This window comes from Crotalus tigris, unplaced genomic scaffold, assembly GCF_016545835.1.
Source record: "Crotalus tigris isolate CLP2741 ecotype Arizona unplaced genomic scaffold, ASM1654583v1 scf7180000018628.517256, whole genome shotgun sequence".
NCBI lineage: Eukaryota > Metazoa > Chordata > Lepidosauria > Squamata > Viperidae > Crotalus > Crotalus tigris.
The window spans coordinates 286,071-305,027 of record NW_024097113.1 but is presented as its reverse complement, the minus strand read 5'-3'; the positions used below and the strand labels follow the sequence as shown (position 1 = coordinate 305,027).

Below are 18,957 nucleotides of genomic sequence, written 5' to 3'. Positions count from 1 at the left end.
ATCCCATAACCACTTCCCTTTGGTCTTGTTGATTGGGGCTAATGAGAACTGAAGACCAAAACTTTAATAGCATACCACAGCCTTTTCAAGAACTCATCCTGTGTTTATCTTGTTAGCTAAAATAACTGTTCTTGACTGTTCAGTATTTACAACCTGAACCACTCAATATGTCTGTTGCGTGAATCAAAACATCTAAAATACTGTACCTGTTTACCTATAGACATACTTTAAAAGAAAACTAATATACACTGTTCTTTCTCACCTCAACTTGAATCAAGAGGTTGAATCGTGGTATGATAAATTTATTCCACTTGTCTTTGATTACTCTGGGCAGGTAGCTAAGGAATATCAAATCTACAATACAGTCTGTAAATCTCTCTTTGCTGTCCGGTTTCTAAACATGACGAGAAATCTTGGAGCAACTTTAAAGATTTAAGGTTCCAGCAGTCTTTGGGAATTAATAGCAGGGGCATTCTCCAGATTTGGAATTGAGCCATCATGCAAAGGCAAAAGTAAAAACTGGAAATTGTCAGAAGACCTTATAGAATCTATGGATCACAAATGTTGCAAATGTTATTAAGTTAGTAGATTGAATATATAGAACAAATATTAGTGCATGACAAGACTATTCAGTTAAAGGGAAAATATGGACATGGACTGCAACCAATATATTGCAAAGGCTTCCACATTAATCTAGTGTGAATTTAGGTCAGCAGAAGTATAAGCTTAATTATTTGAATATGTATTCACTGAGCTTAATGGTAAATAAATAAATTTATAGACCAATAGGCTTCATCCCAATGGTGGGCAGCCTGCAACATAATATAATTAAAAATGGAGCAATGCATAAATCATATAGAACAAACATCTGGAAAAAGAATGCCAATACTACATCCCACAAGGTTTCCACCAACTATTCTAATCCAAGGTCTGGGTGAAGATCCAGGTTTCAAGGGCTCATTTAAATAGAGTCATGATGCAAGGTTACTATGATGACAGGGGGAGGGGCATCATTTCAGAGACCAGGCAGTGCAACACAGAAGGCCCACTTCCTGGATCTTATCAAGTGACTCTATCTAATTAACAGGGCTGTGAAAGCATGAAAACTAATCATATAAGAAATTATGGATGGCCGATGGTCCTTCAACTAACTCAGTCTTATGCCATAAAGAGTTTTATAGATGACAACAAACACTTTGCTTTCTAATTCCCAGTGAATCTAAGTAACTCTAAATCTGAATGAAACCAAGTGACTTTATCCTCCAATGCCCAAATATTCCCATAGAAGCTGTAAAGATGATCATGGGGGCACCACTGGCAAGCCAAAAGATGATCAATGAGAGATCTGAACATGGCAAAGAACTGATGGTAATATCCTCCATTTTTTAATGCTTAAGTGAAAAACCCTTTGCTAATCTCATTTTTCCAGATGTGTCAGGGCAACAAGATTTTAAGCCAGCTTAGTCACCTAGGAATTCTAGCAGTAAGACCCAACACAACACATTTGGATAACCTTAATGCTGAAGAGGAGGCAAGGTGGCCTAGCTGTTAAAGATGCTAAGTTTGTCAGCTAGAAAGCTGACAGCCCAGGTGTGACACCCGAGTGCCATGTGACAGGGTGAGTTCCCGTTACTTGCCCTAGCAATTGCGCACCTAGCAGTTTGAAAGCATGCAAATGTGAGTAGACAAACAGGTACCACTTTGGTAGACTGGTAACGGCATTCCACGTGCCTCAGTGTATAGTTATGCTGGCCACATGACCATGGAAGTGTCTTCAGACGATGCTGCTTTCCTCAGCTAAGAGATGGAGATGAGCACCACCTCCTAGAGGTGGACTTGACTGATAGCAGGAGACAAAGGGGGAATGGGTTGATTCACCATTGGATCAGTCTCCCCTTCGTCATCGCTGTCGTAGGAGCGTAGAGTGGTAGCATGTCCAGCTTGGGCCTCAGTGATCTCCTGAGTGGGTGACATGACTTGGGCAACAGGTTCTTGTGTGATCCAGTTTGACTTCTCTTTCATTGGCTGCTGGGCTGTTTCTTCCACACTGATGGCCCTGATCTGTTCTGCTATTGGGGATATGGGACCGGGCAGCTTGCCGCTCATTGTCCCTGTTGGACACATCTGAAACACTTGATTAGTGGACCTGCAGTGGCTTGGGGTATTCCATAGCTGCAATGGCTGGGGTTTTGCGGGGAGGCGGCCATCTGGTCTGTTCTGTTTCGGCCCAGCTTCCTGCGGTGGTAGCTTCTTATAATGAGCAAGCTCGACGTCCAACCTTACTGCTGCCTGATACCACTCCTGCAATAGAACACTTGGTGTAGAAAAAGCATAGTAAACTGATGAATGAGTTTCAAGGAGTACTTAGTTCTGTTTATCCCACTCTCGTATACATATCCTCACAGGTGCACCTACAGACCCTTTACTTAACTGGATATAATGCTTACACCATACAGGATCTCAGTTATTGTATGGCAAGCTCAACATAATTGTTCATAGAAACACAACAAACTTAAATTTATTGTTAAGAATTAGATTTTATTTTTGTAAGGTTGTAACTTTATTTGAAAAGAATGAAAGAATTAATCATTAACCATCACATGGAAGTAATTGTGGAGCATGCTGTATTTAAATTTAAATACATTAACAGATGCAAGAGATACGGATTAATTGACTGAATTCAGTGGTGGGATTCAACCAGTTCTCACCAGTTCAGCAGAACCGGTAGATAATTTTTTGTTGCCCAGGCCCAGAATGGACTTCCGGAAGTGGCATCCACACAGAGAACCAGTTGTTTATATATTTGAATCCCATCACTGACCGAATTATACAGTAAATGCCTTTCTAGTCTGTAGTTACCTTACTGACTTGTAGTGTAGTTCATCTAGGATAGTAAAGGATGTCCTAAGAACATCCATCACAAAGAACTATTTTTATTACTGCAATATATAATAGATATTTGTGATTTAAAAATTACATCAAAATTCACCATTAGGAATTCATATCTCAACATGATGAAGACGATTTCATTTTTTACAAGTGTGTGAAGTTACTACAGCTACTAGTATTATTCTCTTTATTGGGCTTCCTTTCTGGTACCACTCACCGCTGGGCACATCAACCTCACTCTCATCTTCTTCCAGGAAAGACAAAGGATATTCAACATGAGGAATAACTCCAATATTACTTTCACAATATTAACCAATCAATTCAAGGATAAATTTCCATTCATTCATTCATTCATTCATTTGCTTGCTTGCTTGCTTGCTTGCTTGTTCAATTTCTATGGCCACCCATCTCACTCAATGACTTTAGGCAGGTTACATTTGCTTATGTTCTGCAGCACAGACCAATTGTTTGCATTTTTACATTTTTCCAAGTAATGAGAAAGGCAGAGGGTATATAACTATTTATAATAAAAAATATAGCCAAAAAGATTACTATTCATCTACAAGATTTCAAAAAAATGAAACAAATATATGGAAAATAATTTACAATACTGTGACAACTTTATCTAGTAGCTGATATATGGGTCACTGCATGTTAATATGTTCACTTTATTTTGATCAATACCCATACAGGGATCATTTATACATGCAACAGATGGTAAAACTGTTAAAAAAGGAGAAAGATGGTGTTATCAAGTATAGACTGTACAAGCAATTTCTAAATTTACAGGGATAAAACTATGTGAAAGTGTTGGTATGCATATTTTTAAATAAAGCCAATTCAACAGGTATTGTAAATAAAATGAAGTAAGGAATTAGCAGTTAAATATTACTTTTTATCATTTGATCTATCTAGAAGCACAGTTCAGTGAAAATGAATTTCAAAGTGATCTATATCATTTATTAAATGCGTTTGTAATTTTTCATTTCACTTTTACTTGCTCTGGAATTTCTTTCTGAGTTGGAAGTTTATTGTATGCATAGATATTGTCAGAGTTTCTACTTTTCCACTGAATGAATTATTATTAAAAAAATCAAGGATATTGTTTTTCTAAAAGTATTTAAATTTAGGTTTAGCTGGGGTTCAGATGGAAATGTAGTTTTCTACATCACCAAACCAGGGCTAAGATAAATAACAATGTAGATTTATCCATTTTTTCCTATAAAAAGATACATCTTTCCCAATGATTTGTTACAACTGTGATACAACATTAATTTGGAAAAGGGGACTGCCACTTACTTCCTAAAAACTTGTGATCAGATTACAAAGGTACAATAAAACATCCATAAAAACATTAAAGAACAACACACAAAAAGCCCACAATATTAAAGAGAACAATTAAAGGGATGGATAAATAAGTATGGTCATATAGGTTAGCACAAAGGTACAAAGAGGCAGCTTGCTTCAACTTCAGAATGGATTTCTCGGTGTATTTCTCTTTATTAATGCAAATTACAGTTGGCCCATAATCCAAGTTTGCAAGAAGTTTATAGCCATTCATTATCAAGGGTGTGTGTTCACCCTGATGAAGTGTGAAATCATGGACAAGAAGGGAATAAATTAGGAAAATGGGAAGAGATATAGAAAACAGCCTCCCTTTCTATCCTGGATAGGAAATATTGTTCCAGTTTGTACTGGACCTTTATTAATTTTAAAGTTTATAGGCCAAGGCTAATCAGAGAAACATTGAAATTTTATCCAAAGGTAATGCTAATGAAATTTTGTTTCTTTCTAAATATTGTGATCACAGATGCCTCCAAATATCATCAGAGGTGCATTTGCTTATTTCTAGGATCAGTGGTTTTGGCGAGTCAGAAATAACAGGGTGATGGATGGATACCCCATGCAGATTACCTACTTCTGGAGGGGGCTGCCTCCAAGCATTGATGCAGTTTATGAAAACAGTGATGGAAACTTCGTTTTCTTTAAAGGTAAGAAGTATAAAACAATGCTCTCATAAAAATTCTGCTAAGATACAATAAAGCTGCTCCATCTTATCATCATTCTAAATGGGAAAAAAGACAGGCTATAAATATTTTTTTTATTTAGCGAAAATATTATTAACTGAATACATAAACATTCCCAATAAGTACTTGTTTAGGTCAAAATAAAACATCTCTCTTTGAATGATAGCCAAAGCTGCTTCAGGTTAAAAACCTGAAATTGTCTTATACATAGTTCATAGCAACAAAAAATAACTTAGGAGCTGAAAGAGACTGAAGCAATGGCCCAAAGGAAGTAAGTTAAAGCTAGGTAAGTAATCAGGATCTGTTGATTAAACCAAGGAAATCCAATCCAAAACCAAGCCAAGGTTACAGGGAGAATATCTGGCTGCACAAGAGTGGCAAATAAGAGTTGCATGTCCCCAGAGATGCAGCAGAGAGATGGGAAATATAAACCAAAATGCCAAAATTAAGGTGCTTAATTTTGTTTTAAAATTTTCTAATCCTGTAAAATCTGTATCTTAGGTACTTACTCCATCTTGTACTTATATTTTCAATCTGAGATCGATATACTCCTAAAGCTCTCGTTGCCATATCCTTTAACTGGGTACATCATAGGGCAACACTTTTTGACCCAAGGTACCTCAAATTAGCTAATTTACTATTTACAATATTTTCTATTTCAAATTTCAATAAACATTTATCTATTTCAGCAGTTACAGCAGTTCATCAGTTGTATTTCAAACTGTTACATGGTTTGAAGCCATAAATTATTTTGTCTATCACAAATGAAGGCAAATATATGTGTCCCAGGTTAATGTTGCAGGTTCCAATGTGAGTCAGCCACCAGGCCCAGAGCTCTCTTCCTCCAAGCTTCTGGACTTGTGCTGGAGCCCATCCTCTGGAAAATTATCTCTCTCCAGAATAAGTGTTGTCCATGCTGTTATGCTGTATAATAACCCAGGGAGTCTTAAAAATAAAACACAAAGATAAGTATTGCAAGGTTTTAGCAATATCACTGCATGATTTCATGAGAAAACTGAAATCTCTTAAGAATTCAGCATTTTCAGTTAGATGTTTTCATTCACAAAGATGTCTCACAATTATGGCATTCTGGTTCAAAATTAAATACAAGATTGCTGAAATCCATGACATTTGATGAATTTAAGAAATATTGCTCATTTAAAAAAATTAAATAAAATGTTGGGGAGATAATAGCTAGGTGGAATATAAAAATAAATCATTTGACCACCTTGGAAGTTTTTTAGACACAACTTCCCATGTATGCACTGTGTGTTCGAATGCATGAGAGGGAAAACAAATAAGCTCTCTTATCCTAATACAATCTCCTAATTTAAATTGCATTGCCTTTTATTTATTAAAAAAAGTATTTTACTGTGCTAGTATCATATACTATTCTGTTGTATTATTTTTGGACTTTAAATTATAATTATTCATTATTTCTAAGACATACGGGATATCTATTTGGTGAACTGTAAATCAGTAAAATTTAGTTTTACATATTATTGGTAAAATAATGCACAGCAGCGGGAGTCAACATTTCAAATCAGAACAGTGAAATCTTGCAAGTTAGGAAAGTTCAGAAGATTTCTTATTCCTAAGATTTCACATGTTCTGATATATTGACATTTTGTAAGATCCTAGACATTAACAAGGTTTTTTAAGTGGTTTTACTGCAACTACAGTTGTCATAAGGATACATTTCCAATTTCTATTATAATCCTTAGACTTTATTGATTTATGAAATTTGTACCCTACCTACTGAGCAGTGATAATAATGGCAATTTTTAAATTGGACTGTTTTAATGTGTTTTATATCATGTATCTGATTTCAGAAATTAGTTAGTTCAGTTTGCAGTAGCTAACTTTCACCCATGATTATATTTTACAATATCCAATATTATTTTAGTGGACAAAATTATGACACCTTACAACCACATGATGAACTTTTCTCCTTCCATCTGAAAAAACCCAACAAATATCAGTTATTGTTTCAAAGTTTGGAAGATCAACGTTTCATATAGGTGAGAAGCAGGAATCATGTGCCACCCCATCACCATGCTGTTTCATCTGCCATCTCCAGAATTAGTTGTTTTAAGCATTAGTTATTTGTCTTGCTTTTCATGTAATCTGTGTTACACAGTGATTTATCTGCTATTACTAATTCAGGTGGGAAATAAGTATTTACAATGTTCCTGTTCTCATGCAAATTTCCTTCCTAATTAAAAATTTCATAAAGACCAAAAATATGGCATGTGCAATGCAGGGTTTTGTATTTCTCTCCCCACCCTCAGTTTTTCACCAGGCATCAGCTGTTGCCTAAAATTAAAACTTTAAATATGCATCTAATTTGAGTTTAATGTGAAAATTATACATTCTATTGAATAAATACTAGTTTATCATTACAACCTGTTCACTGGGATTGAAAACCCATGTAGAATATAATTACTTATAAAGTGTTTTTTAAATAAGGTGCATTTATAGCAACACAATTAGGGATTAGATGAAAACTCTCAACATTGTTATAATGAGTGGCTCATTGTAGCTTAAAGGTTGGTTAAGACAGCATGCTGGGTGGTACTGGAATCTCTTGAAAATTGTACTGCTCTGGCTACCTTTGAATTTCTCCTCACTCCCTAACTTCAAGCCCTCTAACCCCAAGATTGTCTTCAAATAGTGAAAAGTGCAGCTTTGAGAAACTTCTTTTTATTCTATTTGCTCCCCATCTTTCATTTATAGAATATTTTGTGTTTGGGGCCCAGAGCATGACACTTGCTATTCCAGTCATATTTTTTCTACATTTCATACTTCCCTAATTATTATTTTTTTCTATAACTGCGTCTACTTACTCTCCCATTTCCTTACCCGGATGTCGTGCCCTGTTCTTACTTGTTTCAAATAAAAGGAATTTAGAAATTCATGGGGCAAGGGGGAAGCACAACTCTAAGAGAAAAGCAGCAAGATGCTGTCAGCAAAAGTTGATGGGAAGACAAGAGAGATCTCAAATGCTCTTCCAGTCTCTAAGTTTGGAATTTTCAGGAAGAATTGTAAAAATTACAAATCGGCAGTGAGATATAACATTAGTTCCAATGTTCATTTATTCTAGGGCTTCAAGTGGACTATATACCCCTCTTTGGGGACACCATTTCTGGGGAACAACAATTTTGATATAATATAGTTTAAATTAATAAATAGTTAACATGGTAAGGTACTTTTTTCTAGGGCTTTTTTGTCATAGAACACACCGTAACAGAGTTCCAGCACCTTTTTTCTGATGGATTTTCCAGAGTTGCGTTCTTTTCCTATTGTTGCCCTTCCTATCCTTGTTTACGTTTGAAAATGCCCCGTGGTGGTATGGTGTGAGCCCACCGAAGCAGGGTCTCCTCCGGTGCTGTTGCCTCCTCTAGGAGAAGCCATGAGGCGCTGGAACACCACAGCCAGAGTGTGGCTTGATTGGCTGGGTCAGACCATGTGGTGTGGAAGCCGATGGTGGTAGTGGGAGCCACATAAACATGGAGGCCATCTTTCACAAGAGGGTGAGTGAGATTTTTGCCTTCCCTTACAGAAGGTGGGGTGTGAGGTTAAAAAGAGGTGAAGTGAGAGGAAAGAAAGGTAGTTGGCACGGAAGCTTGCCCAACAGCAAAACTTTGCAGTTTCGGTTCCTTGGGTAGTTCAAAGGCTGAGATATCTACGAAAATGTCTTTTTAGTCTTTTATACTTTATATTCAAACTGCAGAGGGGAAGAATAAGAATAAAGCCAATGTCATGATTTGGAGGTATTATTATTAATAATAATATATATTAATTATGTATTCGTCAGATGTAAAGGTAGATCTATAATATGAGATTTAATCAGATCTATTTATTAAATTGGGTTTAACATAAAGATAAATTAAAAGTAATCTGTTTACTGACAAAGCTTCAACTTTAATTTGTTTCAAGTCAATATCCATATTAAATTCCAAATGTAAATTTTTCCACCTTGTTTAAAAACTTCTTAAAAATAATTCAATCTTTTAGAAGCAACCAAATTTTGTTTTATTGGGCCAATTTCATTCCACATAGAAAGCTGACATTTCCATTCATTAAACTAAAAGAGTGTGCCAGTGGTAAATGTTCCAAAAGATTAATAAAATTAATTTAAAGCCATACAGTGCATGGTAACATTAATAGCATTAACTTACCTTGAACAAAATCCTAATCTTTTAGATACACTAAAAATTAAAGGGTGTTTTTTTTTTCAACTATAAAGGTAAGTCTTGTAGGGTAGGCAAGGCAGGTTGTATGATGTGTGTGAGTTCCGGTACCTTTAAAAAAAAAAAAGCACTGCTTTTTTCCCAGTTAATTATGGGGGGGGGGTCACAGAAGTACATGAGACTCAGAAGGGTGCCAGGAACACAAAATGCTCTTCAAGAAAAACAGATAAAAAGCTAAAAATGTACCACATTTAATTACTGCTTCAGTATGTTTAAGTCTAATTTATTTTATTTAGTGATTACCACCTCTATACAATAAATGTTATGAAACTTGAAACCTTTTTATAACAGTGCTGACTGTAACATCTTGCTCAGAGACTTACCGTTTCTATTTGGTTTTTGTATTAGGGGTTCTTCTAAGATGCTGTCTTGATTTGATCATCCCTTTTTCCCCCCTGCACTATCAATTATTTTATCTCTAACTACTTAAAACAGGGTTGTCAAACTGCCGGCCTGCGGGCCAGACATGTCATCTGGAAGCCACGCCCACCCCATTGCCAGCAATGACAAAACAGTCCCGATACGTTCCACGACGTCACGTGACATCGCAAGTTTGACATGTCTGATTTAAAATTAGAAAGTAATATTTACATTTCTTTTTTTAAAAAATAAAGTTTTATTCCATTAATATCTTGGAAGATTGATGTGCCTCGAAGCAGTTAAGGAGGTAACCCAAAGATGCCTTTTCCAAAAGGCAACTGGACTTTCTTGTTTTTTTCTTTGAAAATATTTAGCTTCTCATCCAGAAACTTCTTCAGTTCTAACAGACTGGTCTGGAATGGAAGTATAAACAGTATAAATCCTTCCATTCCCAACCAGTCAGTTAGAACTGAAGAAGCTTCTTGGATAGAATAGACACAAGGAGGAGTTGAATTCATTAACCACATGCCTCAGTACTACAGAAATAGGATATAGTGCTATACAAATTATTTTATTTTTTCCCTTTCTCTTTTCTTTTAATTTGCCAGAAAACCATTATAAATTATGTGCTAGGATGCTCCCTAGAAAATAGGTGGTACAATGAAAACTGTCAAGATGCATACCAAGGCAAGAGGCAAAATTGATGGGTAATTCGAGAGGATTTCTAGAAAAGAAGGGTCCAGACTGTTACCTTTTATGTTGTGGACTTAGCCTTGCTACCATAGAGCTATATCAAGATTCTGAGTCCAAAACAAGTGTGTTTTCAGAGTTTTAATCAGAAGAAAAAAGAAACAAGCTGAGCCCTGTTTTGAGTTTGTTCTGACAGAATACCCTTAGCTCAGAATATCCCAATTATTTTGTTCCAAGCTGAAAACAAAACACATTTACTATTTGATATATTCCCCTCATTCATGTCATGTATAATTGGTTTGGCTTGGCTGTCTCTGGGGAACATTTGGGGAATTTTCAAGGCAATTTAGCAATAGATGTGATCTTCCATTTTCAGACATTTAAGAAAATCAGGATGCTCCAGATGTTTAGTTTTTGTGGAAATGCCTTTGCTATTTTGAGGACCTATTCCAGCCTTTGTTCAAAAAGATGTCATACATGCATAGGTAATAAAGAGTTTCTTTTTTTTTTTTTTTTCATTTTTGGGAGAATGGCCAGATATCTGATCAAGTACTTCTTTCTATGTATATATCTCTACTACATATATTAATATTTGTAGTAGTATAAATGAATGTATCCTTTCTAGTTTATAGAGATGTATCCTAATCTAATAGTGCCACAAGTAAGTAATGCCATTTTATAAGTATTAAATCATATCCTTTTATTTTCAAAAAAACATTGTATGGTGAAAAAATTGCTCTCCATTTTAATACAATTTTTGTATTATTGGTAACACTGAGGTTTATTTATACTTACTTGTTAATTATTTTCATTTATCCTTTGAACTCCATGAGGCCATTGTATTTTTTGATAAATCTTTTCTATAGAGACTTTTTAAAGAATATATGAAGGCAGGCGTTATGTCCTGGACCTGCTGAATCACTCAGCAGGCTCAGGAATGGTGCAGAGAGTCCTGGGCAGACCACATGGTTGCTAGGGACCAGACTGGCTGTCTCCAGCCTTGCGCGCATGCGCAAGATGGGAAACCAGCCTATGCAATGATTGGTTGATGCTGTCCTTACAAGGACACATTAAAAGGCCTATGTGCCATTTTTGGTTCTGTTCTGTTGCTGACTTACAATAAAGAAGACTTGCTTTTTGTTACTCGCTTCGTCTCAATGCCTTTGACTTGTGAACAGAACATTGGCAATGGGATCGCTGCAAGCAAAAACAACAGAAGATAGGACTCACCACCAGGAGTCCTAAAGCGGAGAAGTTCGGTGTCCGGAGAAGCGACTCGCCTGCCAGTACAAAAACGCTGGAGGTGAGCTTGGCAAAAGGGACCCCTTGTCAGAAGCTTGCAGTGAAGGCATTGACAAAGTTTCCAGACTGTTACAATGTCAAAGATAGGCTGGTTGTCGGATTTTGATACTTCTTATCCGGAACGCTGGAACTCTTACGTGGCCCGAGTGGAGAACTACTTTCAGGTGAACCAGATTAGAGAGGACAGCCTCAAAGCGGCTACCTTGCTGTGTGTTTGTGGGCAAGAGACATTTGATATAGCAGAAAATCTGGTTACCCCAGCGCTTTTGGAGTCAGTGTCCTATGCTGATTTGAAGAAGATGCTGCGAGAACACTTCGAACCTAAACTTTCAGTGATTGCTTGGTGACACGCATTCAAGCAGAGGGACCAGAGGCCTGGTGAGTCTGCTGTGGACTTTATTGCTGCCTTAAGACAAGCAGCTAGACCATGTGAGTTCAAGGACCTGGAAGAGAGGCTCTGGGATTGTTTAGTTTGTGGCTTGAGAAGTCGTGAGCTGCAGCAGAAGATTTTCACCAAAGAATCTCATTCCAAGATGCCTTGAGAAAGATTGCAGCTGAAGAAGCAGCAGGCGGTGCTGTGAAGGCCTTGCGGCTCACCAGAAATCCTCCAACCACAGTTTCCATCCATCAAGAGGTCACTCAAGAAGATTCAGAACAGGATCCTAAAGAGGAGGTGAATAGGCTGCACCAGATAGAGGAGAAGAAGTTTCAAGAGCACAGAGACAAGGCCCCAGCATCCCCTCAGTGTTTTGGATGTGGAGGATGCCACAAGCACTCTGACTGCAGATTCCGCTCTGCCATTTGCCGGGCATGTGGCAGGCAAGGCCACATTGCCTCCATATGTTTGGGTCACCAGAAGGTCCGGTCTCAGGAAGAATTGCTCCAGAAGGTGCCAGGGTCCCCAGCCAACACAGGGTGGTTTTCTGTGTGTTGTGCAGGAGCATTTTCAGGACAGGAATTCATAGGCCACTTAAGAAGTTGAAGTTGCAAGGGGTTCCCTTGTTGATGGAGTTGGACACAGGGTCCGCTCTATCGATCATTTCTTTTGACACCTTTAAAAGGATTTGCAGCAGAAGTGGCCTACAAGTCAAACTCAGGCCATCAAATTTAATTCTCACTGACTTCCAGAATTCCAGAGTCAGTGTGAAGGGGAAGGCCACGCTCAAGGTGCAGTGTAGGACTTTTGAAGGCCTGCTAGATGTGGTAGTTGGGGGTGATCACACGAGTCTCATTAGATTCGATTGGTTTGAGGGCCTTGGGATTCAAGCGACTGGACTACACAGTCTGCAAACATCAGACCTTGCAGAAGTCTGCAAGGAGTTTGCTGATCTGTTCAGTTCAGAGCTTGGATCGTACAAGGAGCCTTCCATTGGCTTATGTTTAGACCCAGCTATCACACCCGTCCGGTAAAACCTAGAAGGGTGCCTTTTGCCCTCAAAAGCAAAATTGATGCAGAGCTGGACAAGCTGCTCCAGCAGGGCATCTTAGAACCTGTGAACTCTAGTCCATGGGAAACTCCCATAGTAACGCCACTGAAGGCCAATGGAGAAGTCCGAATCTGTGCGGACTATAAATTATTAACAAAGCTCTGCAATAGCATGCATATCCAGTGCCTGTGGTCAGCCACATTCTGGCCTCCCTCAAGGGGGGGCTTCTCTTTGCAAAGCTTGATTTGGCACAGGCCTACCAACAGTTACCTGTTGATGAGGGAACAGCTGAGGCTCATAAAATTGTGACGCACCAGGGAGCCTTTAAAGTGAAAAGGCTGCAGTTTGGGGTTAACGTGGCCCCTGGCATCTTCCAAAGTGTGATGGAGCGAACGCTCCACGGTATTCCTGGGGTCTGTCCCTACTTCGATGACGTCCTCATTGCTGGGGAGTCATCTCTAAATCTAGCTGAAAGGCTGAGGGCTGTCTTGCTTCATTTCCGCCAAACGGGGCTGAAATGTAAAGCTGAAGCAAGATAAATGTAAAATTGGAGTCACTTCCACTGAATTTCTGGGGTTTTGTATTGATGCTGAAGGCATCCATCCTGCTGAATCCAAGCTCCAAGCAATTCAGCAGGCCCCAAGCCCCCAGTCTAAGGGTGAACTTCAAGCCTTCCTGTGGCTGTTAAATTTCTATCATTTTTTCCTTCCCCACAAGGCTCCAGTGGTTGAGCTGTTACACCAGCTCTTGGACAAACAGGGTCCATGGCAGTGGACAAAGGTCAATGAAAGGAGCTTTACAGAGGTCAAGGCCTTGCTCTCTTCAAATGCAGTTTTAGCGCATTTCAATGAGCAATTGCCTATGTGCATCGCATGTGATGCCTCTCCTTATGGGGTTGGGGCTGTGCTTAGTCATCTGAAGGCTGATGGGACATAAGTCCCTGTGGCCTACTATTCAAGGACTCTGTCATCTGCAGAGCGTAATTATGCACAGATTGACAGAGAAGCCTTGGCCTTAGTGGCTGGCATAAAGAAATTTCATGATTTCTTATATGGCCGCCATTTTACAGTCTACACAGACCATAAGCCTCTGCTGGATTTGTTTACAACAAACAAACAACCCCCCCCCCACATAATATCTCCTAGAATGCTGAGATTGTCAATTTTCCTGTCAGCATATGATTACACCCTGGTTCACAAAGAAATGGGCCATGCAGATGGCCTCAGCAGAATACCTCTAAAACAGTTAGAGGCAGATCCTGCTCCTGCTCTTCATATTCTCTCTATTCACGAATTGCCTGAATCTCCCCTCAATGCTAGTGACGTGGTTGCAGAAACTGCCACTGATCACACAGTCACACACGTGCTAACATGGGTGTTGTCAGGTTGGCCTGACACATGTCCAGGTGCAGAATTCCAAAGCTTCTGGCAAAGGAAGAATGAGCTTTCCACTTTCAAGGTTGCCTTTTATGGGGTAGCAGGGTAGTCATCCCAGCCTCATTGAGGACTAGAGTCTTGCTCTCTCTGCATAAGGGATATCCGGGTATAGTCCGGATGAAAGCGCTTGCACGTAGCCATCTCTGATGGCCTGGGCTCGATAAAGAGATCGAGACCCAGGTTCATGGGTGCCATGTGTGCCAACAGTCAAGGCCTGAAATGCCTCAGGCCCCTGTTCATAGGCGGGAGGAAAAACAAGCCCATTGGTTGAGGGTTCATATCGACTATGCTGGGCCCTTTCAGGGGCAATTCTTCCTTCTTCTCATGGACAGCCATTCCAAGTGGCTAGAGGTTGTGCCTGTTTCCTTCGCTACTACTGCTAGGACCATCCAGGTGCTCAGAGGGATCTTCGCCTCCCATGGACTTCCCGATATCCTGGTCTCAGACAATGGCCCCCAATTCACTTCTTTTGAGTTTCAGGCTTTTCTACAGGCCAACTTGATCCAGCACGCTACTTCAGCACCATTTCATCCCGCTTCCAACGGCCAGGCTGAGAGGATGGTGCATACTACCAAAGATGCTCTCAAGTGAATCACTTATGGCAGCTGGCATCACAGGTTAGCTGACTTTCTTCTTTGCCAATGCACCACATCTTGCACAGCCACTTGGAAGAGCCCAGCAGAACTCCGCTGGGGTCGCCGCCTCATCATGAAACTGGACAGGTTGCACCCAGACCGGGTGGCTTCACAAGTGTCACAGCTGTGGGCACCTAGGAGACTAGAGGTGGGCGATCCGGTCTGGGCAAGGAACTATGGACCTGGACATCTCTAGGTTATAGCAGTAGTATGCAAGGTCTCTGGGTCGCTGTCATACGAAGTGGCCTTGGATGACGTCACATTGACCAACTGCACTGGAGGCTTCCCAGCCACACTCCTGGCTCTGCTCTCGAGGGGGAGGAGGACCACAATTACAATCATGGATCACAGTCTCTCTGCCCAAGTGGACTTTCACAGGCTTCAACTATTGCTACAGAGGGGGGTTTGCCATGGAGGCGGCTCCTGACTCTTGGCACAGACACTGGGTCAATGGGACATTGTTGTCAATCAGCTACTCAGGTCACTCCAGCTGCTGGTCATGGGCTCGAGGAACAGTGCTCCCAAGAAGGGTCCATTGTGGACTTGGGGAATTCCATCCCCCCCCCAAGGAGTCCTGGATTGGGTTCAGAGGATCCAGCCAGTCAGCAGCTGGGTGGGTCATCTGGGTCTTTGGGGCATCAAAGTCCTGGTCTGCCTAGCCTAGCAGGCGAGCTGGCCGGCCAGGAATACACACCGGTTCCAAGAAGGTCACAGAGGGCCAAGGGTCCACCCAAACATCTAAAGGACTATGTGAGGTTCCTGTCAAGCAAGTGGGTGGCTTAATAGTTCTTTAGAACTCAGCTTACGCTTTACAATGTAGTAACATTGTATATTCTTGTACATGTTAAATGTCTGAATGGGTCTGCCTGTGTGCAGGCATAATGTGTTTAGTAATAACAACATGACAATTGAACACATGTATATGTTTGCTGCTGTAAACAGTAAGGGTTACTTATTGTGTTATCCAGGGTGGGAGGGGTGTTATTCCTGGGCCTGCTGAATCACTCAGCAGGCTCAGGAATGCTGCAGAGAGTCCCGGGCAGATCATGTGGTTGTCTGGGACCAGACTGGCTGTCTCCAGCCTTGCACACATGTGCAAGGTGGGAAACCAGCCTCTGCAATGACTGATTGATGCTGTCCTTGTAAGGACACTATAAAAGGCCTGTGCACCATTTTTGGTTCTGTTCTGTTGCTGACTTACAATAAAGAAGGCTTGCTTTTTGTTACTCGCTTTGTCTCAATGCCTTTGACTCGCGAAAAGAACAGCAGGACAAAACTGGCAATTAAAATCACGGGAAGAATTAGCACAAGAAAATTTTACTTATTCTTGGTTCCAATATAGGCAACTACTAGATAGATGGAAGATGGATTGTAAGGTGGGTTTTCTTAGAGAAGATGAAAATCTTATTAAGCAACTGAAGGATCAAAAACAAACCCACATTAAGAGAATTTATGGGGTTTTAGTTGAATTGGACTCAGAAACGGAACTAATTAAAGATTGTATGATTAGATGGGCGCAGAACTTTGGTGAGCCAGTTTCATTGGACACCTGGGAAACTATTTGGGTGAGAAATGTCAAATTTACTCAAGCACAGAATTTAAGGGAGAATTTTTATAAAATGTTTTATAGATGGCACCTTGATCCACAAAAAATGTCTTACATGTACCCTGACGTGCAACCTAAATGCTGGAGATGTGGTTATAAGGAGGCTTCCTATTATCATATTTGGTGGTCATGCAGAGAGATAAAAGCATTTTGGATCAAAATATGGTGGAATATCCAGAGAATTTTTAGAAGGAGGGTAAAATTTACTCCGCAATTATTTTTGTTAGGTATTGTTACAGATTGTGATACAAAGGAGGTTGTATTGATGTTAAATTTGATCACAGCCGCGAGGCTGTTAGTTGGACAATATTGGAAGAAGGAATCTTTGCCTACATTGCAGGAATGGTTTTTTAAAGTAGCTTATCTGGCGGAAATGGCAAAGATTTCGGCTTTCTTAAAGCAACAAACGCAAGAGAAGTTTTTTGCTATCTGGGACAAATGGATAAAATTTATACAATTTAGATTGGGTATACAAAAATATCATATAGCTTTTTTATAAGTTTTATTTTTATATATATTATAGATATCTTTTTTATATATATAAACATAAAGTTTTTAATTTAATTTTTATTTTTTTTTTTTTTATTTCTCAAGCCTATATTCTGCTCTGGGAAGCTCAGGGGGGGGGGAAGGGAGGGTTTTTGGGAGGGGTGTGGGGTGGGGGTTTTTTTTTTCTTTTTTTTTTATATATGTATTGTTTAACTTTTTTTCTTTTGTATATGTTGTTTTTTGTTCTGTATTGTTCTTGTTTTTCTTGTAAAATTTATAAAACTTTTAATAAAAAAAAAGAAAAAAAGAAAAGAACAGCAGGAATGATCTATATGTACAAATTCTTTAAGTGAAGATATAGGTATGTAGGTATTCACGAGCAAATGTCATTTCCCTTTATTTGTACTAGCAAAATTACCAGGTACTAATGTGAAATTAGTTTAGGACATGTGTAATATATATGTGTATATGGATATGTATACAGTGATATCATGCAGCATTATTTGGGGTATTGTGTTGTAACTCAGAAAAAAATTACTTTGTAACCTTAGCTTGATACAATGGTGCTCATCTTTTAGATCTAATTTCAAATTAGAAATGTAATAGAAATGTATCACATTTTTTCGAAGAAAATTATTTAATTAATTAGAGTGGATCTTTTCCAGAATGAAGAGTCAATTAATATTTACCTCAAAATATTCACTGATTGATAAGCTGCATCCAAAATTACATGCATTTGAGAAAGTTGTTGGAAAAAATATTCGTTTTAGAAAATGTTATAGAAAAAAATTCATACAAAAGGATATACCAGAGGCTATATACTGTTATAAAGCCACAAGATTACAAAGTCATAAAAAGGGAGTTTTTAAAGAGTTTTTTTAAGTAATAAAAATTTGATAGAGCAGGTAAAGTTCTTGAATACATGCTAGATTTGTACTATGCCATATCCCATCTTAAGATATATTGCCTTTCTATAAAATGAAAGGTTTATTTAATTTCAAAATTTAAAAAGCTTTTGGTTGTGTGTGTGTTTGTGTGTCTAAGTATATATATGTATGTGTGTATAAAACATTTTATGTACCTTACATTTCCACTGATATTTCAGTACCAAAATCAACAAAATTGACAGCTTACTTGAAAGTATATTTCTCTTAGTAAAGTCTTTTTTAAACTTTTATATAACGTAGCCTTCTACCTTATGGGCATATACTGCAAATAGGTAGTATAATAGGAATAATATATTAAAAGGAGTGCCATTCTTTTATTTTATTCAGGGCTGCTTTTTCTGCTGAATAGGAACAAGACATGCTATAGAACAGTGGTTCTCAACCTGTGGGTTGGGACCCCATTTGGGGTCGAACGACCATTTCACGGGGGTCGCCAAACAACGCAGTCCGCCATTTTTTTCCCCTTTTCCTGAGCTGTGCGACTCCCTTTTATTCTATTGGCTTTTGAAAGCCAATAGAATAGACTCTCTTGAGTAGAGTCTAATTCTATTGGCTTTCAAAAGCCAATAGGAATTGTCCAGGATGTCTCTGCCCTGCTGAGCCCTCCAAAAATCCCATTCTGCAAACGGTGCTGCACCAGTTGAGTGGTCCTCGACTTATGACTGGTTGAGTAGCCCTCGACTTACGACCGGTTGGGGGGGTCACGGCATTAAAAAGGTTGAGAACCACTGCTATAGAAGTATGTAACTGCTTTTAACATTAGAGATACAGATTGTGAAGTTCGTTCTAGTGAGACACAGAATTTAAACAGTGTGAAAAGTGAACTGTCAAAGACATCTGCCATGTTAAAACTTGTACCAAGCTAAATACAGCAAAATAAAAATTGTAGCAAAATT

The 18,957-nt window shown here is 39.0% G+C and overlaps 1 protein-coding gene across 3 annotated transcripts in view; it reads left to right on the top strand.

Annotated features, from left to right (window-relative positions):
- Window positions 1-18,957, top strand: part of MMP16 (matrix metallopeptidase 16) — a 169,706-nt gene that overhangs the window by 128,703 nt on the left and 22,046 nt on the right. For all 3 annotated transcript variants that reach the window (XM_039355192.1, XM_039355194.1, XM_039355195.1), the window contains one exon: window positions 4,742-4,880. In XM_039355192.1, the coding sequence (XP_039211126.1) occupies window positions 4,742-4,880 (139 nt within the window). The remainder of the gene's footprint in view (window positions 1-4,741; window positions 4,881-18,957) is intronic.